The 25,832-nt window shown below is 43.7% G+C and overlaps 1 protein-coding gene across 2 annotated transcripts in view; it reads left to right on the top strand.

The window, feature by feature from the left end:
• unc5da (unc-5 netrin receptor Da) overlaps window positions 1–25,832 on the top strand; it is a 258,001-nt gene that overhangs the window by 197,122 nt on the left and 35,047 nt on the right. For both annotated transcript variants that reach the window (XM_077232809.1, XM_077232810.1), the window contains exons 5-7: window positions 9,863–10,043; window positions 20,181–20,348; window positions 21,809–21,973. In XM_077232809.1, coding sequence (XP_077088924.1) covers window positions 9,863–10,043; window positions 20,181–20,348; window positions 21,809–21,973 — 514 coding nt within the window. The remainder of the gene's footprint in view (window positions 1–9,862; window positions 10,044–20,180; window positions 20,349–21,808; window positions 21,974–25,832) is intronic.

The raw sequence follows: 25,832 nt of genomic DNA, 5'->3' as shown, positions 1-25,832 counted from the left end.
AGTGCTTAAAATGTAATTATTCACCAATAAACGCAGCACGGCCCGCGCTGTCAAGAACAAGATGAGGAAGTAGGAAGCGTCCGGCCCGTTCTACGCTCCCATCCGAAATAGCGCAGTTGGATTTGTAAAGTTCATTTCTTTAATGTGATTCTGTGAAAGTCACCATAGCATCCATAAGGGGCTGCAGACTTGATTGAAGCAAAGTGATGCAAAGGGACATTAATGAAACTGGAACTTAATTGAGTAGGATGGAACAAACCCGGACGAGACCTCCTTTTGTAATTGCCTTCTTGTCACTTTCACTTTCCGTCTAAATGAATGTAAATCTAGAGGATGATTTTTGCCCAGAATGACAATGTTATGAGGTGTTGTACCCGTTTCATGGTTAATTGGATTGACCTGTAAGGGACGTGCCGTATTATGTGTTGAGAATAAGTCTGTTTTTGGATGTAGCCACCCTGAAAGTTCTTTCTTGTTGTTGGCCTCTAGAACTTGTCAACATAACAATATGATTAACTGCAGTTGTCACCAGTGTTTATTTTTTACAGTTTTCAATCTTTAATTTAGTCAATTTAAAAATGTAGTCAATATCATCATGTTCATTCATTTTGGTCCATTTTACTTGGACTTAAATCACTTTACTTTAGCCAATTTTTTTAATGATAATTTTTGCCAACAGAAATTTTCCAAAATGAATGGCTTTAAACATGTATTTTTCTGATGTATTAGCTACTCTTTAGAAGTTGTGAGTTCTCCATGCTTCAGAGAGTGCAATTCATTTTAAGTTTTTTTTTTTTTTTACATACTGTTTGAACTATTGCATTACATGTACCATGTTATTAAAAAAGTTCAACCAAAACAAAATCTATCATAAACTCTCAGAAAATATTTGAAAGAAAATTTTTGACGATAAAATGGTAATAATAGGGTCCAAAACAACTCTAAACCTCTTTTACTTTCATTGCAAAATAGACATTTTTCTAATATTTTCTTTTGTGTTTTACAGAAGAAATAAAGTAATGGGTTTCTGATTAGCCCTTTTAAGTTTTTTTTTACTTTACTTAATTTACTTAATGTCCAACAATTTGTTAAACTGAATTGTAAAAATCTAGACATTTGTATAATTCATATACAATGCCTTTGTTACTCAGAAAACCCAAGTTAAGAGCAGGCTACTTGATTGGTTTGAGTACTATTTTGTCAAGCAAAAGTTTTTGAGTTTTGAGCAATTCAAGACTTTCACTCATTTCCTCCACTTGTGCAGTTATCATTCTCCTTAGTTGCATTTACTCATTTTCAAAGTCATCTTGAATGTTGAATTGTCAACGACACTAGAAATTTTAAGAGAACATCACATAAGTTGCCTTTATAAATTGAAGTTGATGTCCTAATGGTAAAAGGTCTCCATTATGGTGATTAGTGTTCCCTTTGGTTGGGCTCTTGGAACTTCATTTATATCACTAATTCTCTTCCTCTTGATGCAGTGATGCAGAAATCACAGTTAGGCTATTTGTGGTTTTAAAGGAAGAGAAAAAATAAATATGTTGCTTTTGAAAGATGACCTAACTTCTCACTAAATCACTAACTAATCTACATTTCATGTTAAATTATGGTCTATTAAAATTGTATTGCCAACACATATCGTAAACACCATAATATGAAATATCAAACAGGGTCCCCCTTTAGTTGTGCCAATATCTTGCAGTCAACCTTGCTTTAGTCACACACATACAGTACCTGTCACGATTAGCCACGCACTTCCTGGGTTTACTTGGACTACATTTCCCATCATTAACCTCCCTGGACTGATTACACCAAACACCATACATCTGCACTGCACTGATTGCACTCACACCTGCACCTCATTCACACACACTCATATAAGCCTCATTCACACACTCATTCAGTGCGAAGTCACCATGCAAAGCTCAACAATGGTAACCATTAAATGCATGTTTAAAAGAATAAAACTCTGAGGATTACAAAACAGTTTATTTGTTGTATTTATTGTGCTAATACTGACATAAGACGGCAAATAAAATTGTCAAATAAAGGGAAAAAAAATTATAAAACAAAGCAATTGCTTAATTTATTCATGCCGCAATCCAGAGTAAACTGTTACTCAGTACTTATTATTAAGTACAACTCAGAAGCCAAATTATGAAAACTTGTTGATAAACTTTACTAAATTTTTCTGAGGCATTAAATTTGCAAGATTTTTTCAAGTAAAGTTAACAGAACGTCCTGATTGCGTGTGCAACCCACCGTTCCCTGAAGGAGGGAACGGAGGACGTAGTTGACGGTCGACTGAAATGGGATCGCGCTAGAGAGCCTATCATCTTCGATTACTATTGAACGAGCCAATGGAATTTGGCATGCGTGATTTGCATCACACACTCCGCCCCCGCGGCGCGGGTATAAATACGGAAGTGGATGCACGAACTAGTTGCTTTTCGCTGAGGAGCCGAGAGTAACCCGGGGTCAGCGGTGGTCCAGAGGTAGTGGCAAGGGGACTACGTCCTCCGTTCCCTCCTTCAGGGAATGGTGGGTTGCATACGCAACCAGGACATAGTCGACGGTCAGACGTAGTCAGACGTAGTCGATGATCGACTGAATTGGGATGACCCTTTGAACACGCCACTAACGCTGCCACCTTCCAGTGCCTAAACCAAAGCCTCCTTATCCCCCCGCAAATTTAAGGCGGGGAAGGACAGGGCTTAGGCCAGGGAAGTCACTGCTGTTCCTACAGGACCACTGGGAAAGCGTTCCCCGTACATTGGAAGGAAGGGACGCTGCATAAGCCACATCCAACCCAGAGGGAGGTAAAGTGGAGAATACACATATGAACTGGGCGGAAACCGGGCAGTCTAACATATGGAATGTCACTGGGGTGGCTCCAGCCTAAGACGGGGGAGACACACCGGACAGTGACGGCAGAGAGACTCTGCCGAGGGAAGACACGGGCTCGCCGCAGGGAGCCGTATGGTGGAAGAATACACATATGGGGTCGCCGTAGGGACCGCAACATATGGACCCAGCCTAACACAGGTTCCACACTGCTTACGAGTGGTAGGCCTAACACCAGACGTTCCGCACGTCCGACGTCGGAGGGGTGTGGAGGAACTCAACAGGGTTCAATTTTAAGGGAACTCAACTGGAGTAGAAAGGCGCACGTATCCAGTCCATAGGAGGGGAATGGCGCAGCAAGCCGACACTTGAACCGGGCTCACGGTGAAACTGGCTTCATGAGAAGGGAGCCCACGGGAAGCAGCGGTTCAACTAGGTGTCGTCCAGCCCCCAACTCTATAATCTGTTTAGCAAAGCATATCGTCAACGCCCAGGCGGAGCACTTTACACTCATCATAGAGGAGCTCAACACCTAAGTGGACATGTTGCATCTCGGATTTTTACCGAAATGAAGGCAAGCACTAAGTGCAACTTTGCATGGAAACAGCCTTCCCTCTCTGCTGAGTTCCAACAGATATTTGTAGAGCTGGTCTGAGGTCTATGGCTTGCATTCTGTACACGTCCAAGCGAACGGACAGAGAAGCCAGGGCTGGATCTGCCTCCTCCAGGGTAGCGCTTGCAGGCTCACCACCTGCTCCTATTACGGGAGAGGTTGGAACCTTGGGCACAATCTGAGCCGGGGTCTCAGCTTGTGAGAGTTAGCCGGCCCAGACTCCAGGCACAAAACGTTGACCGAAAGCGAGCAAGTCCCTACCCTCTAGTAGAGACCATGTGAGCAGGAGAGCTGATATAATAGAATTTTTAACTCACTGCCTGCAGTGGCTCAGGGGCGGTCTCTGCAGTGCAGTCGCACCAGGGACAAGGCCCAAGAGGATAAAGAGGGACGCAAGGATTTACAAGACCTTGCTCCTCAGGAACCTGACGATCAGAACGTGCGTCTGCACACTTCTGCAACACGATGAGCGTCGTTTAAACACCGAGGCAACATCATTTTGAGGGTGAAGGAAAACAGCCTACTCCAACCCATTTTGCAGGAAAGAGAGCACTGAAGTGATCGAAAGCTTTCAGGATCTCCTCTGGAGAGAAGACGCACTCAACGACTAGGTTCCACTTTAAAGGCGTAAGCACGCTACCCATTTCTAGGGGGTGCTCGCAGAAGTGATGGTAACTATCACATGTCCATGTGATAGCCACCTGAACCTCAGGCCTTCAGACTACATCTGACGTTATCGACTGAAAGGGAACGAAATTTACAGTGTTTGAACAACATTAGCATAAATTATGTATATATTAAATGAGTAAATGATGACTGAATTTTCGTTTTGGGGTGAAATATACAGTATATCCCTTTAAAATATAAAAGTCCATAATAAAAATATTAATTATTACTTAAAATGATGAGCCTCTAAACTAGAAGTGTAATTATTTTCAGTATTTTGTTTATTTGTTTTATTCTTTGTTTTTTTTCTTTTTAATTTAGTGTGCTATCATAGCATTTCAGTTGAACACTGTTCAGCTCAAGCTGATTTTTTTCTTTTCAGCTTCTATGAATTTCTCATACTATTAACCTCCATCTTTAGAATAAGGTTTTATATTATATTTTTCAGATTCCCAGACAATCCCAATTCCCTATGGAATCTCAAAGCTGCCGTGTCCTTGGAAACTCCCGCAAGTGTATAACCAATGTAATGGTGGTCTTTTCCAACAGCTGATTAGAAAGAGGTTCAGTTAGCGTGACATCAGAGGTTATCTGTGTTGTCCTTTGAGGGTCTTAGTCGATGGACGTGACGCTGTATCCGTCCGTGTTCACAGGGCTTTAATTGGAACAAATGTGCTAATTAAGCAAATTCATTTCCCTGTTCCCTGGCCGGAGGCTTATCACACCCATTTGAATCTGTCCCTCAATGTTCATCTGTTCTCTCATCTCTCCATCTCCCACCAACCCAATGCTTCCCTCCGAGAGGCCCAAAGCAGACCCAGAAACAGCCTGCGATTTGAATACTAAACACACACACTCATACAGAATGAGAGAGAGAATTTCCCCCAAACAAACTCTTATAAAGGAGATGGAGGCATTGATAGAGGAAAAGCTTTAGATTGGGTCTCAGATAGAGAAATAATTAGAAAGAAAATGAAAGAGTTTAGATAACAAGTAACACTGATCCTCGTGAGAGGGTGTTTGGAGGTAAAATGCAGGCTCTTTGTGGTGCTTTTGAACTGGTAACACATGGTTAAATGCACATCATGATAGTCTGTGAGGGAATTTCACGGCTAGACAGATATGTAAATTAATATTGATACTCAATAAATCAATAAATGATTGTAGTAGGTTTTATTAGCATATTTTATTTTGCTGATAATTTTGCTCCTGTACACGCCACGGATGATCTCCCTCTGATATCTTATAATAGTCTTGATAATTAACCCCACAGTATAATCTTTCCATTCACTTACTCTAGTCTGGTAAACAAAAGGAACAAATCACGCTGTTCCTTCTACAGACTATGAACAACAAAACACAGTTATAAATTTATGAAAAGCCCTGTTCCACCTTCTCACCTCGATTTATATATGGCCTTGATGTCTTTCAGTTTTTTGCTTGTTTTGAGGTCCTTCAAATACTTAGAAAGTCACTCTTTCCACCTGTTGCATTTCAACCACAAGCAATTTTTTTTCTCCTTTTGCAGGCACATTATGTTGAAAACAAAGACATCATCATTCTGGTCAGTTTACTTATGATTATAAAAACCCTTGAAGAACTGTGTGTTCACACCGCCGCCGGCGAGAGCGTCAAAGTGGCCGGAAGTCATTCATTTTCAATGAGAGCCGGCGGTGAGCTCCGGCCAGGGCGGCGCGGCGCATCTTGGACGGTGAGAGCAGTGAGGAGGAGAGATGAAATCGGGTCAACTTTATGGTAATGCGCTATGACGCGGTTCGGCAGCAGCCGGCGGCAACCAATCGGAATGTAGAAGTTCTCCGTTTGAGAGGATTCCAGAGAACGCAGGCCAGGTAACATTGGTTCCGAACACATTAGTACCCAAGCAAAATGGAGGAGAAGTTAATCATTTCTGTTGCGGGTTTACCATTGTTATATGACTTGTCCCTGTTTACGTACAGGGACATAAATAAAAAAAGTTGAAAATGAACACAAAAGCCACACCACACAAATTGAATTTATTTATTTCGTTTGCAAAGTAAATATAATTGTTAATCTCTATCCATCTGTAATTTTCTTACTTTCAAAGTTACTTTCACATTTAAAATAGGTTAACGTATACCCTACGTGTGGCCAGTCTGCACAAATACTGATCAATATGCTTATTTTCTTGCGGCCGCTTTAAATTAAGTTTAAAAAAAGATCAAGCATTCGATCTACGTCAGAGCATCAGAGCGTCCACGAATCTTGCACGGCGTCGTTAGCAGGGCGGCGAGGGCGTATTTTGCCGCTCTCGCCGGCGGCGGTGTGAACGTACAGTTAGAGATTATTTCATGTGTTTGAGGATAGTTCTCTGTCATCCATGCGTTGTGTGAATATATTTGTTTAATGTTTCTATACAATGTTACAAAAAAATTGAGATATATGCTATTCATTTATTAGGGAATCTTGATTTTTTTGAATCTATGTGTGTATACTGTATATATATATATATTTTTTTTTTTATGAGTCTATGCCTTCCCTGAAGTACTTTATTTGCTGAAAGGTCTGTGATATTTTTTTTTAATTAGAGCGAATAAGCTTTATGGAGTCAAAGAAACAACATGACTGGACTAGCTATCGAGGTCCAACCGTAAACACAGAAGGGAGGGAAGGGAAGGAGAGAGAGAGAGAGAGAGAGAGAGAGAGAGAGAGAGAGAGAGAGAGAGAGAGAGAGAGAGAGAGAGAGAGGACAGATGCAGTCACCACCATTGTGGGAGCTCTGGACTGGAACGGAGAAAAGAGTGAAATTAAAAGCATATGATGAAAGAGTTCTCTCCGGCCATCACGAAGATGAGAAAGAGAGAGAGACATCTCTCACACATGACAATCTGATGGCTGATATATTGATTTTCCTCCCTTCATTATTCTTCTAGGCCTTAGAGAGAGAGTCCAGCAATTTTACTCGCCCACGTGCGTGTTTCTGCTGTGGTGTTCCAGCGCAGAGGGCGAGAACTTTACACATAAACAGAAATTCCCAAGGGGCGTGCTGTGTTTTTAATCTGCAAACACACAGTGACATAAATCAACCCGCGTCCCCACGCCCTGACGACTGCTGCCCCTCTGGACCGACTTAGAAGGGGTGGCTATTGCCAAACGATTGTAATTTACACGACCAGCCATGCGAGGAGGGCATGTGGTCACGCCATTGCGATGTGTGTAAATCCTAATGAATCAGACTGTCAAACATCAGAGCTGAATAAATAACACTAGGCTGGGCTTGACCTTGCAGTCACCTCAAACTGAAATCTTTGGATGAGCTGTGACCTTTGTTCCAATCAAGGGGACAGGTCTGAACGTGACTATGCAGAGCACCTGAGAGAATACACATCTATCGCAGAGCATGCTTTTTATTGCGCTGTCAGACTGTGATGGGTCACTCAGAGGTCAATGTGAAATGCTTGCTGTTGCATTGATGCAGCTTGTGTCTTATTTGACAATGTTTCTTCACTTTAATTGGCTGAGCTGATGTGGTGGCTATGTTTGCTTCAAATAGGCTGTCAGGAACGGCCTCATGCTGGTTTGTGAATTCCAAGAAAAGGTTGGGGAAAAAATGGTAACAACCACTACGGCCTCCTCATGAAAATTGTAGATTGGTTCCAGGACAGGGGGAGGCGTTTTCGTTTCATTGCATTGCTTCTAGTTGGATTGACAGTAAACTGTCTGCATTTTCTTGTGGTATGCTGAGTAATTCTCATTATAAATATTACGGTTTCTTATCCCTTTATACTATCACAGTTTTCTTATGTATTTCTGTGATTTTCATGTTTTTCTGCTTTAAGGGATTTTTAAGGGATTGTATCTATATGACTATTATCATTATGGTTCATCAAAATGCTTGTTACAAATATTTTAGGTTCTATAATAAGAGTTATTGTTTTAAATTAATACAATTTATTATTGTACAGTAGCTGTAGATGGATGTGTGTGATTATATGTGGTTATATGTGCATTGTGTACCTTTGTAGAGGATGTTCTCACGATACGCTTCATTCATGGTAAAGCAACAGTGAAGTCGCTTTTGTCATTTAATATCATCCTTTACAGGTATGAAATGTACAAAATGTGCACCATCATTGTTCTAATCGAGTTATAAGAAAGACTGTTCACTATAATTGTTTTACGATATATGTGAGTGTTATGTCTGTAAACTCTGTATTTAGTGTAAATGATCAGTTCTGAGCACATGGTTAGCATAAATGTGCAGCGATTAGCGTGCATGCTGGCGATGCTGAGATGATTGAAATACAGAGTAAATGTAGTGTCATTGTATGTGTTCCATGTTGTCTTTTATTTATTAATTCTGTGTTATGAGTTTATTTCGTGCTGATTCACTGATAGCGTGAGGATTTATATGATGTCATGCGTATGTAGACGAGTGAACTTGGATGTATATACTTGGCATTAATGAAATTAAAGTGTTAACATTAACAGGATGTAATTCAAAGCTTAAAGCAACAGTGAAGAAGCATCGCTTGTGAATGTGTATTCATTTAATATCATCCTTTTCAGGAGTATTATGATTAGGGGTGGCACGATCCGCTTTTTTTGCCTCCGATACCGATTCCGATACCTGGGACTCAGTATTGGCCGATACTGATCCGATCCAATACTAAAATAATAATTAAAAAAACAGTGCCAAATTACCTTATAAACTGTATCTGTATGCCTCACTGTGGGGAAGAGACTGGGATTATTCTTTTGTTAAAGGCATCAAAGCTTGACTTAAACATTATTTTCCTTACTTTGTAAAACAATACAGCCAAAATATATACTATATAATTAAAATACATTTACTTTAAAATTTTAAGCGCAACTTTTTAATGAAGCAGCAACATATGATACATAGATTGGACAGAACAACTAAGGCTATCCATAAACTGCCATTGCGCAAAAGTATTGTAATATGAAAGGCTCCAATTCAGAGCGGCACGAAACCTTATGCGCATCCCGTGCGCAGAATGATGCGCTCGAAGCAACATGGAGTCACGGCGCGCAGCGCGTCGCATTGAACAGTTCAAAGCACAAAAGTAATATATACATATATTTCTTTATTTATTCATTAGTTTGAGCCTTTTAACAGTTTTAAATTTCAGTTAATGTGCGCGTGAAGAGAAATTATATCGCTCTCTACTCCAGTGCTGTGATCACTGAGGAGTTGTGTTGTGATCTAACAGACACCCGGTTGAAAGTAACATGTGAAACTCCAGCACGTTAAAGTCCTTTAATGCAAACCATAGACCTTTATCTACATATCTACAGTATAATAATAGGAACATTGACTCATCTTGGAGAGGGTTTCATGGTGTTGACTGTTTTACCCGAGCGCGACGCGCTGTTTGAGTGCTGAGATGACTGACAGCCGCAGCGGAGGGAAGCACTTAGGTGACGATTAATTTAACAATTTAAATCTGTACCTCACATTAAACTATATGTAATGGCTTCAGAAATCTTGGAATACAGTACACGAAAACATTATAGTGCTTTATAATGTTTTTGTGCCTTTTGTGTTGTATAACAATAACATGCGTAGGCTATACAATATCGGATCGGATTTGGATGGTCTCGTCTGGCGATACCCGATCCGGCAAATATTGCTAGTATCGGAGCAATACCGATACTGAGTATGGGATCGGCGCACCCCTAATTATGATACTCACAAAGGCTGGTTTAACCTGTTAAATCTGCCTCTTTATGCAGGTGGAGTGGCTGAAGAATGAAGAGCTGGTGAGTTCTCTTGAGGACATCAATATCGACACTCGAGCTGACCACAACTTGATCATCAATGAAGCAAGGCTGTCCGACTCTGGAAACTACACCTGCCTGGCCAGCAACATTGTAGCCAGGAGACGTAGTGCCACGGCAACGGTCATCGTGTTTGGTATGGAAGCATATTTTCTTTAGAATATAAGTTAATACATTTTACCAAGGGTGTAACCAAAGAGTATAGAAGTACCAAGAGGCGAAACTCCATTGCAGTTTTGGTAACAATCGCTAGATGGCGCTGCTGTCACGCTGATGCCATTTTGGACTGAACCAACGGTTCTCTTACGAGAGGTTCTCTCGTATTGCGTAAGTTTAGCTTACGCTACGGGAAAGATTCATCTTCTCGAGATACTGAAGCCAAAAATTATCCTTAATTTTGTATAACTTGTCAACGCAGTGCAGCAGCTAGCAGACCTAGAGCAGGCCATCTCGCGTGCTCATTGGCTGCCCTGCGGGCAACTGCTGCAGCCTACCAGTGCGCCCGGCGTGACGTCACGCCCAATGAGGGGCGCCCGCGCCTTTATAGCGTCACAGCCCGCCAGATAGGCGTGGCTTAGCATATAAAATAGGGGCTGTAGGCTGAATTCTCTGATTTTTCGACTCTTCAGCGAGCTCTTCGCATCGCTGGATTTGAGAGAAGCCACCGCCGCCGTCGAACAGCGAACAGCCAGCCTAGGACAGCGCTGAGGAAGCCGGCCGTCTTCGCCACCTTCAGCCATCCGTGCGAGCTACGCTATCTGGCGACGTATCCTTTTTTGCTATTATTCTAAAAGAGCAGCGAGCGTCTTTTTAAAGATGCCTCGCACTTCCTGCGGCTCGTGTAAAGCCCCGCTCAGCGCCAGAGACCGCCACCTGATCTGCGCTCTTTGCCTGGGCCTGGAACACGCAGAGCTCGCCTTCGCGTCCGGGGGCTGCGAGCTCTGTGAGGAGCTTCCGCTGTAGACCCTGCGGGCTCGACTCGAAGCATTCAACACCACAGCAGTCACTCCGCCTCCTGTGGGACCGCGCAGAAAGAAGCGCCGTTCCCTGAGACAGCCGGAACCTGTGGCCACAGCGACGCGCTCGCCGGAGAACCTCCCTCGAGCCTCGCTCTCGCCTTCCCCACCTCTCCTCACCGACGCGCAGCTGCCGCTTACGAGCCTCACTGCCGTCACTTCGGAGGATGAGTCCGTGGGACATGTCACAAAAGACTGCTGCTCTATCCTGGCATCAGACAGTGAGGAATGGTCGCTTCACTCCGCCTCCTCGTCAATCCAGGAATCCGCCCGTACCCGCGCTGGAGCTGACGCGGAACTTATGCGCCTGCTGACGCAAGCGGTTGACCATCTCGGGCTCGAGTGGTCGCTGCCGAAGGAACCCGCGCCGAACAGGCTCGACGGCTGCTTCCTTCAAAGTCGCCGCCGCACAGTTTCAGAAACCAGGCCCGCTCCATTCCTGCCGGAACTTCATGCGGAGCTGACGAAGTCGTGGAATTCACCGTTTTCTGCTAGACTTCAGTCACAGGCCTCCGCGTCGCTCTCCCGAGTGGACGGCGCCGCCGAGAAAGGGTACACAGCGATTCCCCCTGTGGAAGATGCGGTCGCAGCGCACCTTTGCCCGCCCTCCGCGAGATGGCGGTCACGGTCAGCCCTCCCGTCTAAAGCCTGCAGAGCCACTTCCGCCTTGGTCGGCCGCGCTTATGCCGCCTCCGGCCAGGCCGCGTCTGCTCTACACTCGATGGCTGTGCTTCAGATCCTGCAAGCCGACCTCCTCCGTGAATGGGATGAGAAGGGCCGGGACCCAGCTGCGGTTACGGATTTGAGAAGCGCTACGGATCTCTCTCTCCGCGCCACCAAAGCCGCAGCCCAAGCCATCGGACGAGCCATGGCCGCGTTAACCGTGACGGAGAGGCACCTCTGGTTAACGCTCGCGGATATGAGGGAAACTGAGCTTGCCACCTTCCTAAACGCGCCGCTTTCCCCCACTGGTCTCTTCGGCCCAGCGGTGAACGGGATCGTTGACCGCTTCTCTATGGTGCAAAAGACCACGCAGGCCATGAACCTCTTCCTGCCGCGACGCTCGAGTTCCGCCACAGGCCGCTCTCGCGAGAGACAAAGCCAGCCTCCTGTGCGAACCAGCACCCAGCGTCCAGCACAGCCTCAGCATCAGCCTTCGCAGCGACGTCAGGGCGGCCGCCCTAGATCGCGCTCAGACAGCCGTCGCAGACCGCCGCCCCCCAGAGGGCCTCGGCAGAGACTCACGCTGAAGTCTGAGCACGCAAAGCCCTCCTAACAGCGAGAGAGAAAAGACGCGCGTGTCCCGCTGCGGCCAGACCGCCGTCAAAGTTCATTTCCCTGTCAGTCCCCTTCGAACAGGCTACTGCAGTGGTTCAACTAGCAGCCAACGAGCCGGTTTATTCACCCTCTCGCCTGCACACAAACGCCGTTTTCACGGCGACCCAGAGAATTCTCAAAAAGAGTATAATGTCTGGTCCGGCTCACGCCGTCAGTGTTTTAAGTGTACTGAATGTGCCCACGCCCCAGTGTTCACCCCTACACATAAGCACTCCAAACCCCCCGTCACTCACAGAGCACACTCTCATAAAGCGCAGAAAAGCCGCTCGAGTGTTGAATGTAAGAAATGTGTCCACAGGTCTGTGCCCACTATCTGCCCGCTCTGTTACACGATCAAACAAGCAGGTTATGAACGTAAGTCTCGTGCCCGCCAGAGAGCGCTCACGCTTGCTAACACAAACCTCCCCTCGGGCCCCGCCTGTGCGTTTAAGTGTTATCACAAAACACAGGGCGTTAATAAAGCGCTCCCCATCTACTATGATCGGGGCGTCAGATACAGTTGTAAGTCTCGTGCCCGCGTGCGCGCACACCTACTTCACGCAGAAATAGCAAAGCTGCTGTGCAAAGGGGCTATAGAAAAGGTGTCGCCTTCTCTGAGCGAGTCAGGCTTTTACAGCCGATATTTTCTCGTACCCAAGAAGGACGGAGCCTTCAGACCTATCCTAGATCTGAGATATTTGAACAAAGTGCTTGCAAAAAGACCGTTCAAAATGCTTACGACCAGGAAAATCCTCGGGCACGTTCGCCCGAGGGACTGGTTTATCTCTCTAGATCTGAAGGATGCCTATTTTCAGATTCAGATAGTACCCCGTCACAGGCAATTTTTGAGATTCGCCTTCGACGGTCAGGCATATCAATACACCGTCCTGCCGTTCGGCCTGTCCCTGGCACCCCGTACATTTACAAAGTGCATGGACGCGGCACTCGCCCCCCTGAGAAGTCAGGGGCTGCGCATAATGAACTATCTGGACGATTGGCTGATATTGGCACAGTCAGAGACAGAACTACTATCTCACAGAACAGTGCTTCTCAGTCATCTGGAAAGCTTGGGTCTCACGGTCAACTGGACAAAGAGCTCATTACTGCCCAGCCAGTCAATTTCCTTTTTAGGAATAGAACTGGACTCGGTGACCATGACGGCTCGTTTATCAACACAGCGCGCGCGCCGTGTTCGCCACATAGCCGCATCTTTCCAGAAGGGCAGCTTTCTCCCTTTGAAAACATTTCAAAGGATGTTTGGCTGTATGGCATCAGCTGCAGTGGTGCTCCAGCTGGGCCTACTGCGCATGCGCCCGCTCCAACTCTGGTTGAACGCTCGCGCGCCTCGCCGAGCCTGGGTGTCTGGCGGCCAGAAAATCAGAGTGACTCAGACCTGCATAACAGCTCTGCAGCCCTGGTTAGTGGCCGACTGGTACCAGCAGGGAGTAATGATGGGAACCATCTCTTATCGGAAGGTCATCTCGACAGACGTGTCCAACTCGGGTTGGGGCGCGCTGTTCGAGGGCAGACCGGCCTTTGACCAGTGGTCAGACCAGGAGAAGGGATTTCACATAAACTGTCTGGAAATGATAGCGGTCGAGAACGCGCTGAAGTGCTTCCTCCCGTTCATACAGGGCCAGCATGTTCTTGTCCGCTCGGACAACACATCGGTGGTATCCTATGTAAACCGTCAGGGCGGTGTCAGATCCAGAAATCTCTGCAATCTGGCGGAACGCCTCCTTATTTGGTCACAAACGAACCTGCGCTCGCTGAGGGAGGCGCATGTGCCTGGCCATTTGAACGACGGCCCAGACAGACTGTCCAGGGACAATGTTCCCCCAGGGGAATGGTCCCTGCACCCCCAAACGGTCCAGAAACTGTGGCGCCTATTCGGCAGAGTGGAAGTCGACCTGTTTGCGTCAAAAGACAACGCTCAATGCCCCACGTTCTTCTCGAAGGACGAGGACGCGCTGGCCCAGGTTTGGCCCAGCCTCCCGCTATATGCTTTCCCTCCGGTCTCTCTGTTGCCACAGGTGATCAAGAGGATCAGGGAAACGCGCCACTCGGTGCTCCTCATAGCCCCGCGTTGGGAGAATCAGACTTGGCTCCCGGAACTGGCACGGCTGTCACATACAGCTCCGTGGCCGATTCCGGTGAGGGCAGATCTCTCTCAAGCTCGCGGCACGATCTGGCATCCCCATCCAGAGCGCTGGTCTCTGCATGCATGGTTGATCAACGGGTACTCGTTGCCCTGCCAGAAGGAGTGATGAACACGATCACGCAGTCTAGAGCCCCTTCCACGAGAAGGCTCTACGCGTCTAAATGGTCGGTGTTCTCTGGACGGTGCACCGACAGAGGTCTGGACCCGCGGACATGCGGGGTGGCGCATCTGCTCACCTTCCTACAAGAGCTGTTGGATAAGGGAAGATCCCCATCCACGCTCAAAGTATACGTGGCGGCCGTAGCAGCATTCGCGGAATCGACGCACGGCCAGTCACTGGGAAGACATGAGTTGGTCATCCGCTTCCTTAGAGGAGCTAGAAGGATGAATCCGCCGCGCTCCCCGTCGGTTCCCATGTGGGATCTTTCACTGGTCCTCGAGGCCCTGAAAGCTTTTCCATTTGAACCACTAGACTCCGTGGAGTTGAAATATCTATCACTAAAAAACGTTTTTCTGACTGCACTGTCGTCAGTAAAACGTGTAGGGGATCTGCACGCGCTGTCTGTCAGCGCGTCGTGTCTTGAGTTCGGACCAAATGACTCTAAAGTCATCCTCAGACCTAGACATGGTTATGTCCCTAAAGTGATGGGCACTCCATTCAGAGCGCAAGTTATTTCGCTGTCAGCTCTCCCAGCATCTGACAGCGAAAGTGATGTGAATCTCCTCTGCCCTGTCAGAGCGCTGAGGTTTTACATTACGCGCTCCGCCTCCTTCAGGCGTTCGGAACAGCTTTTCGTTTCGTTTGGTGGGCGCGCCAAGGGGCTTGCCTCCTCGAAACAGAGCCTGTCCAGATGGATAGTGGACGCTATAGCGGCAGCTTACGCGTCAAAAGGTCTGCAATGCCCTCTGGGCATCAGGGCTCATTCCACGAGAGGCGTGGCCTCGTCGTGGGCATGGTCCAGTGGAATTTCTATCCATGACATATGTGTAGCGGCGGGCTGGGGCTCCCCGTCTACCTTTGTCAGGTTTTATAACCTAGAAGTTCCTGCCTTGCAGGCCAAACTATTGTCAGTTTGAAAAAGAGGTGTATTCTGCCCAGATCTCCTGCTCAGATCACGTTCATGACTCAGCTCTCCTGGTTGAGCTGCACTAGTAGGGTATGTGCCATATGACTATACAGACCGGCGCGCTGCTCTGTATTCCCTATGTGTGCTTATGTACAAGTGATGGCCCGCGTGGCTGGCCACCTTATTTTTTCCACTTATGGGGTTCCCCTCAAGCTCGGGGTTCTCATGTGGATGCTTGGCGCGCACGGCGTTGACAAAGTGTTCCCGTAGCGTAAGCTAAACTTACGCAATACGAGAGAACCTCTCGTAAGAGAACGATACTCAGTTACTAACGTAACCTCGGTTCTCTCTAGAGAGGGAACGAGTATTGCGTAACCGGCCGTGCTCGCGCCACGAGCGACTTCGCTTCAGTCGTCGAAAAACCAGAGAATTCAGCCTACAGCCCCTATTTTAAATGCTAAGCCACGCCTATCTGGCGGGCTGTGACGCTATAAAGGCGCGGGCGCCCCTCATTGGGCGTGACGTCACGCCGGGCGCACTGGTAGGCTGCAGCAGTTGCCCGCAGGGCAGCCAATGAGCACGCGAGATGGCCTGCTCTAGGTCTGCTAGCTGCTGCACTGCGTTGACAAGTTATACAAAATTAAGGATAATTTTTGGCTTCAGTATCTCGAGAAGATTAATCTTTCCCGTAGCGTAAGCTAAACTTACGCAATACTCGTTCCCTCTCTAGAGAGAACCGAGGTTACGTTAGTAACCGAGTATCGTTTTATCGTTAGCACAACTGTGCAGCATTATGTCTGGAAATAATTGGAAACAAAGAAAACAGTGTTCTGCCATCAACTGTAACAACTACCAGTGTACAACCAATCAACGAGCATTTCATAGATTCCCCAAAGATCCAGAGAGGTAAAGTAGAAAACGTTTTTATTAACATTAAAGTGAGCAGCGTACGTAGTTACGTCTCCATATGTAAATAGCGGCGGCATGGAGGTGTACAACAGTGAGTGCAGGGAAGTTGTGTGTGACAAGGAAAAGTGCAAAAACACTCTTGTATACATGGTGAAACTATTCAATAGAGTCAGAAATCGACCACTCTCCCAGCCCAAAACAGAAGTCCAACATAATTTTTTTTAAAGCTAAGTCATCTGTAAATCTGTACATTAACTCTCTCTTTCTGTATCAAATGTAACATGTGTTGTACAAAGTTTTTATCAGTCAAGATGAATTAAATTATAATAAAACTAAAGACTAAAACATATAGAACAGCTAATATACTTACCATTGCCATTCTATTTGTAGTAAATGTGTGCACTTTAATTGCACAATGTTTGATTAGTTGTGTGTAATGCAGGCAGAAATGATGTGGTGATCTACTTACCATCACCAATTTTATTATAGTTCATTTTGTGATGATCTTCTATTACTATTAAATAATCTCTTGACTAATGTGTTGTCCCTTTCACCTAACTTACTCACTGTTCATTGTGTTTTGGCTTTTTCAATGAATTTGTTAATCATTTCATGAGGAACATGGGCTGTTGTTACTGGTGTTGTAAAATTTTACTGTGTATGAAAACGGGAGTTATCCCCAAAAGTTATTGGAGTAAATATATAGCCTATTTGACAGCTTCATGCTCTATGACGAAACTATTTAATCCGATCCATAAGCATTGTTTTGTTGTACAGTACATTATTCAACACGCCGTTTTAGTTAAGCCTATAGAGATATTAAAAAGTAGAAACTACTATTTAGTTCCCTTAACCGCTTTTGAATTGGAACCGGTATTGCTCAATTCTATGACAGCTGTGTTGCGTTCAGTCCAAGAAGGCGGAGCTGCAGCTCTGTGCATGGGCGTGTTTGTTGCAATGGAACGTTCTATTGAGTTTCGCCTCTTGGTACTTCTTTTACTCAAAAAAGTTTTTTTTTTTTTTTCTGGGACTTATTTCTGCAGACTACATAGACACTGAATCATTCACAACGGATTTTCAGTGTGATAAGGTTCAAAGTTGTGGGAAGAAGGAGGCGGGAACCGGCGAACATTTAAAGACTTTAATTTTTAAAATAAAGCAAAATACAAAAACAAAAGGAACCGCCAGCAGCCCCTCGCGGACGACTGATGGCTACCCAAAACAGAAATAAAACACAACATAAAATTAGGTCTGTTCCTCTCTCGATCTTCACAGTAGTCGCTCCTCCTTTATGCTTCCGCTCCTCTGTGAGAGATGTGAGACCGGTGCGTCTCACAGGTGTCATTCCACTCACGCCACCGTCCTCGCACTGTTCTCTCACGTCCCTCGGCCTCGTCCTGCTCGCCACATTCAGTCAGGAACAAAACAAGTGATTGTCTTTATGGATGAGTCATTGAATTATTCACAAGCTATTCTTTCAGAAACACTCTTATTAGGGATAAAAACAAGTGGATGAGTCTCATTTTGAAGGCTTTTGAACTTGTATTTGTCAGCTGTTTGGTTTCACAACACTTCACTATCTAAAGTAGGAGAGAAATTATAATAATTATAATAATTTAAGTGGATAAGTCAATTTTGTAATTGTTACTTTTCTGAAATGAGACATCCTCAATGAGGTATGCAGTCTTCAAATGTAACATCCAGAAAGCACAGCCTTCGATATGAGACAATCTAGAGATGCATCTACTGTTTTATAATTGAGTCCCTGAATCATTCAGTACCGATATGTTTAAAAGTACTTATTCAGAAACAAAACAAGTGACTGTCTTTATGGATAAATCATCAAATCATTCACTCAAACTCCGTTTTCACTCCATTCACTCATAAAAGCAGCCATTTGTATGAATGAATTAGCAAAGGAGTAAATCATTAACTCACTCATAAACAGTGACACTTGTCGGCACCTATTGGTGTATCAATGTAACACGCAGAAAGAGTGAAAAAAATCCCCACCGCTAATACACAGACTGACAGTCTGTCTGGAACATCCAAACACAGACAAGCGGAGTGACACAAACAGAGAAAAACTCCAGTACACATGGGATATGATACCTGCTAGATTTTGAGTGCAAGTTCCAGAAAAGTTTCATTTAAACATCTGGATCTTACAAGAGTTTGTGTAGATCACAATGTGTGAAAGTTTGACATGCTACAGAATGGCGCTGTGCATCTATTTAGTCACCTACACCGACCTTCAGTCTAACTGTTTACAAAAAATGATCACCTATAAATCACCATCCCGCCACGACCAATGTCACAGCGCCCTCATTTTTTAAATCCTCAATAATTCATCAAGCGAGACGTAATGTAGAAATACACCGTTTCATCATTTCTCCAGACCTGTGTCTGCGTGGGGCCATCACTTAGACGCCCAGTATGGGTTCGATTATCTATTTTTGTCAACACATATAATGAGTTAATGATTCTAACGCTCCCTGTGTGGCCAGCATTGGCATGGTTGAGGCTCCATTAGCCTAATTGACATGGTCTCCTAGTGTTTTATCCTCAATATTTTGATGGTAAGGTAATATTGCGCTCTCTCTATCTTCCTCTGTGTGCCTTCTGGGAGTCAGTCACAGATGAGGGCTGAAGCTGGCAGTTTTTAGAGGCTTGATTAAACACACTGAAAAGCTTTGACATGAGCTGTCAGAAACAGGCAGCACTGATTGAGCGCTAGCTGACTGATCTGCAATTAATGTTTAGCAGCTAGCGTAGCATCTGCAATTTAACATGACTCCCAGCAGTCCCTAAGGCTTAGACTCAAGAGAATTTACTGGTGTGATTTTATTTAAGGGAATGCATTGTTTGTTGGTTTTGATCATGTTCATAGTGCAGTGTAAATGAGATGACGCCTTAAAGAAGGGAAATCACCTCAAGTGTTATATTCGGCGTACCTCTCATTTTTGAAGGTTGTTGTACCCTTAATAGTACAAAATTTGTGAAATCAATAAACAGAATGTAGTGTGTTTTAGCAGTAGTTCAAAATAAAACCCTTTTTATGTTCAAATGAAACCAGCACCATTGGTCATTTTCAAATATATCTGTCTTTCTTATGTCCCCTTCATTAATTCAGGAGAATCTATCTTAGTCAATGTTATTCCTCATTAAGTCTTCAGGGTGGCTGTCTGTGCGTCTCCTAGTCTTGGCCATTACAGAATGGCATATATCTGTATAATCCAGTTTCAAACTCTTCCATGTACCAATTAAATGATCACGTCACTTCTGAGTTGATTAGATGGAGTTACTTAGAGCAGTGTGTCGTTTTAGCCATGTAGCATGCATGTATACATAGATTGCAGAGCAGTCTGAAAAAAAATGGTGTGCATCTGGAAAGCATCGATTTAATTTTGAGATTATATTTGTACGCAAACATTTGATAGACATATTAAAAGAGACAATTAACACACAATAAGTAATCATTGGCATTTGAGCGGTAAGAGAGATTTATCATGAAATTTCTTTTTTTTTAACTTCATTTAGAAATGTTAAGGTCCTTTGCATCTGCATGCCAAACTACCTTGTGCAGTAATTCTTCATTTTGGTTCCAGTTTGTTCTATTTAGTTGCAAGTTGTATGAGAAGTGAAACTCTCCAAATGAACCACGCAGTGCGGATAAACAATGCAAACTGCCTTCCAACAGGGATGCTCATGCACACGGTGGTGGTGTGGGTTTGAAACTCCTTTCAAATAATGCAATAAACAATATGAATAATGCTAATTAATCTTATTTCTCTCTTTGTCAGTGAATGGAGGCTGGTCATCCTGGACGGACTGGTCTGAGTGTAACGTCCGCTGTGGAAGAGGAGTTCAGAAGCGAACACGGACCTGCACTAACCCCGCTCCGCTTAATGGAGGGGCTTTCTGTGAGGGAATGTCTGTTCAAAAGAGCACCTGCAACTCTCCCTGCCCAGGTTAGAGACGCAGAACATGTAGCCAATGAGAATATGATGAGAGAGGAAGACCAAGGTATCTCAAAAACAAGTTGCCCTCAATTACTACATAAGATTGAACAAATCTTATTAGCCTTATGAGCTGTTCTTTTGTTACTGATTTGAATCCGTCTGCCGATTCACTCGCTTGCTGAATTGTTACTGAACTTGCTTACTGATAAATGTGGCATTACTTTTAGAAAACAACATAAAGACAGTATATTTTAAATTCTTTTTTAATGACTTTTATGAATGAAGGCCAGTATCTATCACTGAGACTAACACTGCTACTGATGTCTCAATGAAATTGATTATTTTTAAACGTTAATTATAGCAATTCAACTTTACAGTGTAATTGAAAGCTATCAGTTATTTTAACTTTTGGCTTCAAATCCAGAAGTGCATTTTGCCAGAAGATTCAGTTCAATCAAGTTCAATGCTGGTCAGTCAGGTGACGTGAATATGTCTCACTGCTAAGGCTTGTTAATTAAACATGCTTTCTGAACAAATTGATAGCTAATCCATCTGTCTGGGAGGCTGCATATAAAGTAGGAACTTGACAGTATATGCTGTGTTCGAATTGACCTCAGTGACGGAAGCCTCTCAAGTTTTACATTTGAAATGTGTCTACGTTCTGTTAATGTGGTGCCTGTTTGCTGTCTAAAGCGAAATCCCGCTCTTCTCGTAGCGAACAAGAGAAATGGAGCGAGACAGATAAATGGGGATGAAAGAAATTCATAAAGACAGACAGTTGAAAGAGAGCATGTGAATGTGACAGAGATATGGCGCTAAGAGAAAATCTGGATTCCGAAATTCCATAAGTCGAAGTTTAGGATAACAAGAAAGACATATGAAAGGAGAAAGACAGAGGGGAAGAAAAGAGAAACCTGATGGAGTGAAAGAGAGGCGCAGAAGAAGAGCTATCAGTCGTCGGGTCCTCAAGAGCTCTTGCGCTGACAAAATTTATGGTTTCATTGGAAGCACCAATCACATGGGAAACACTAGTCATGTTGGGGGAAAAGGGAAAAGTTATCTGAGGAGGGCACCAGTCGCTCTGCCACAGAAAAACATAATCCCGCTCTCCAGCCCAGCTCAATCCCTGTACCCCACTCAACAGACACACAAGCACAGCATTTGCATTTAGATTAGCTGAAGAGGAAACACCAGCAGCCCATGGAGTCTTTAGGGTAAAGGGGAAAGACTGATGGAACAAGACAAAAGTAAATTGTCTTTTGCTTTTGTCAGAGACAAACTTTGAATCCTGGAAAAATAGGAACACCACCTGCAGAAAAAGGAAACACAATGAGTGACCATTCTGAGAGAAAGTTTGAATCAGATACATAAGTTTTTTCTGAGAGGAAGGATGAATTACTGTTTTTTTAATTGCAAACTCTTTTTTGTACTCTTATGAAAATGTGTATCTTTGTGTGTGTGTGTGACAGTGGACGGTGGCTGGGCCGAGTGGACTATGTGGTCTGTGTGTAGTTCTGAATGTGAGAGGCAACGCACTAGAGAGTGTACAGATCCGGAGCCAAAACATGATGGCAGGCTGTGTGATGGAGCTGCCCTGGACACGGACAACTGCACCGGAGACCTCTGCATTCAAGGTGGGGAATCGGTGCCATCATTGTTGCTCTCATCATCATCATCATCATTACTATCATCTCCATCATTTTCATCGCTGCTATCATCACCAAGTTGTGCCCCATTCAGAACTGAATTGAAAATGCTTCTTAAATCTTAAATGTAATTTGACAATTTAATTGAAGTAGCAAAACATTTAATTCGAATTAAAGAGAGTAGAATTCAAATTATTAATTTTCAATATTCAATAATGAAATCCAATAAGTAAAACAATATACAGTACATACATACATATATATATATATATATATATATATATATATATATATATATATATATACAGGTCCTTCTAAAAAAATTTGCATATTGTGATAAAGTTCATTATTTTCCATAATGTAATGATAAAAATTAAACTTTCATATATTTTAGATTGATTGCACACCAACTGAAATATTTCAGGTCTTTTATTGTTTTAATACTGATGATTTTGGCATACAGCTCATGAAAACCCAAAATTCCTTTCTCAAAAAATTAGCATATCATGAAAAGGGTCTCTAAACGAGCTATTAACCTAATCATCTGAATCAACTAATTAACTCTAAACACCTGCAAAAGATTCCTGAGGCTTTTAAAAACTCCCAGCCTGTTTCATTACTCAAAACCGCAATCATGGGTAAGACTGCCGACCTGACTGCTGTCCACAAGGCCATCATTGACTCCCTCAAGCAAGAGGGTAAGACACAGAAAGAAATTTCTGAACAAATAGGTTGTTCTCAGATACCCCTTTTCCACCAAAAAAGAACGGGTTCGGAACTGGTGCTGGTTCAAAGTTGGTTCGGAGTTGGTTCAACTTGCGAACCTCCTCAGAACCTGTTTGTTTTTCCACTTCTAGAGCGCCCAGCGAACGACGTCGTTACGTCACTGTGTACGTCGCTTTACGTCTCAGCTAGAAACGCTTGCAAGTACAACATTACTTTGGGATTATCTCTAACTCGTGAACCAAGAAGGCTTTAAAAACAATTGAAATATGTAAGTCTTTTAATCTTTTCCTTTGATATGTAATCTTTTCTGATACACTGTCTTGTCTTTTTTTTCTCTCCGTTTATTTGTTCTATTTTGTGACTGTTTTCTTCTTTGCTTACATAATGTTTTCAATAATTTTTTTTTTTAAAAAGCTAGAAACGCTTGCGCCAACTTCAAACATAACAATTACAATGGCGGACTACATCGTGTTTCTGCAAATGTTTCTCCTGGCTTTGCGGTCAGAAAAGATGTTTAGGACACATCTAAACCCGCCCCCAGCCCCCGACGTAAGCATGACGTGGTAAAAGAACGGTTCTCTGGTTCTAGTCCAGCAAAGAGTTGGTGCCGCTTTGGAACCAGTTTTCCTGGCCGAGAACCGGTTCTTTGGCTGTCGAAACACAAAGAACTGGTTCGCGCGCAGGCACCGGCTCCGAACCGGCTCTCAAAACGCTTTGGTGGAAAAGGGGTAAGAGTGCTGTATCAAGGCACCTCAGTGGGAAGTTTGTGGGAAGGAAAAAGTGTGGCAAAAAACGCTGCACAACGAGAAGAGGTGACCGGACCCTGAGGAAGATTGTGTAGAAGGACCGATTCCAGACCATGGGAGAGCTGCGGAAGCGGTGGACTGAGTCTGGAGTAGAAACATCCAGAGCCCCCGTGCACAGGCGTGTGCAGGAAATGGGCTACAGGTGCCGCATTCCCCAGGTCAAGCCACTTTTGAACCAGAAACCGCGGCAGAAGCGCCTGACCTGGGCTACAGAGAAGCAGCACTGGACTGTTGCTCAGTGGTCCAAAGTACTTTTTTCGGATGAAAGCAAATTTTGCATGTCATTCGGAAATCAAGGTGCCAGAGTCTGGAGGGAGACTGGGGAGAAGGAAATGCCAAAATGCCTGAAGTCCAGTGTCAAGTACCCACAGTCAGTGATGGTCTGGGGTGCCATGTCAGCTGCTGGTGTTGGTCCACTGTGTTTTATCAAGGGCAGGGTCAATGCAGCTAGCTATCAGGAGATTTCGTAGCACTTTATGCTTCCATCTGCTGAAAAGCTTTATGGAGATGAAGATTTCACTTTTCAGCACGCCCTGGCACCTGCTCACAGTGCCAAAACCACTGGTAAATGGTTTACTAACCATGGTATTACTGTGCTCAATTGGCCTGCCAACTCTCCTGACCTGAACCCATAGAGAATCTGTGGGATATTGTGAAGAGAAAGTTGAGAGACGCAAGACCCAACACTCTGGATGAGCTTAAGGCCGCTATCGAAGCATCCTGGGCCTCCATAACACCTCAGCAGTGCCACAGGCTGATTGCCTCCATGCCACGCCGCATTGAAGCAGTCATTTCTGCAAAAGGATTCCCGACCAAGTATTGAGTGCATAACTGAACATAATTATTTGAAGGTTGACTTTTTTTGTATTAAAAACACTTCTTTTATTGGTCGGATGAAATATGCAAATTTTTTGAGCTGTATGCCAAAATCATCAGTATTATAACAATAAAAGACCTGAAATATTTCAGTTGGTTTATTTTAAATAAGTTTAATTTTTATCATTACATTATGGAAAATAATGAACTTTATCACAATATGCTAATTTTTTGAGAAGGACCTGTATATATATATATATATATATATATATATATATATATATATATATTTATATATATATATATTAACTTATTATATTTTGTAGTTTGCATTTTTAGTCATTTCGTTATTTTCTTTTGTCATTTTATTATTTTATTGTATTTTTTTATTGCTATTTAGATTTATTTATTTTTAATTTCAGCTTTAGTTAGTTTTAGTTTTTATTTATTCCCAGTTATTATTTTCATTATTATATTATTATTTCTTATTTCAGCTTATTGCCAAGGCAACATTTCTAATGTTCATATTATTAATTGTAATTTTATATAATTCATATTTTATTTTATTTCAGCTTTATTTTAGTTTTAGTTAACGATAATGATAGATAGATAGATAGATAGATAGATAGATAGATAGATAGATAGATAGATAGATAGATAGATAGATAGATAGATTGATAGATTACCATCATCATCATCATCATCATCATCATCACCACCAGACCTACACTACATTTTTTTTTTTTTTTTGACATGAAGTATTAATGAAAAGACATGTGGATGTGGACGTGATGCTTTATACATTACATGACGCTGTGTGTGGTTGTAAAATGTTTAAAGAGGCTCAATATGCTCCTGATCTGTTATACAGCTCATCCAACTTCCTCAGTGCAACACAGATATAGAGCAGTAAAAAAAATCATCTCACTTTTGTTTAGATCAGTGAAGACAAGTGCTCTGTAGAAGGCTGTCAGCGCCTGAATGAAACCAGTCAGTCAAACCCTCAGACGAGCAGCACTTGACAGGCCGTTTTGTAATTCCTTGGGAGAGGCAGAAATCTTCTGTTTTAATCCTCCTCGCTCATCATCCTGACAGTTCTTTAATCAATCTTTCCTGCCTCCATCCCCCGAGGGAGGAGGGTGTACACCTCGCCATCCTCTGCAGATGAGTCTAAAACCCAACGGTGATAGACATCCCTATCAGCGACCAATTTCCTACACCTAATACGGACACACACAACCGCGCACACTAATGCATCCGTAACCTTCTTTCTGTGTGAACGTGGCAATTTTGTGTAAAAGATTGGACAGTGATTCCAGATTACATGCCTGTCATTGACCATCATGCATGTATGTAAATCTGTTTTTAGACAGTTTGATTCAGTGTCGTCTATTCTTTACCTCCTACATAATTCTTGAAATTCGTCTTTTATAAGAGCTAGGAGGATTTCAGAGGTTTCTTCTCGCTTTCTGCAGTGGCGCAACTTTGATCAGCTCACG

The sequence above is a fragment of the Siphateles boraxobius genome, unplaced genomic scaffold (assembly GCF_051911475.1).
Source record: "Siphateles boraxobius isolate OS27281-9 unplaced genomic scaffold, OSU_SipBor_1 18, whole genome shotgun sequence".
NCBI classification, from domain to species: Eukaryota; Metazoa; Chordata; class Actinopteri; order Cypriniformes; family Leuciscidae; genus Siphateles; species Siphateles boraxobius.
The sequence above is the reverse complement of the archived record's forward strand: the minus strand, read 5'-3'. Positions and strand labels throughout refer to the sequence as shown.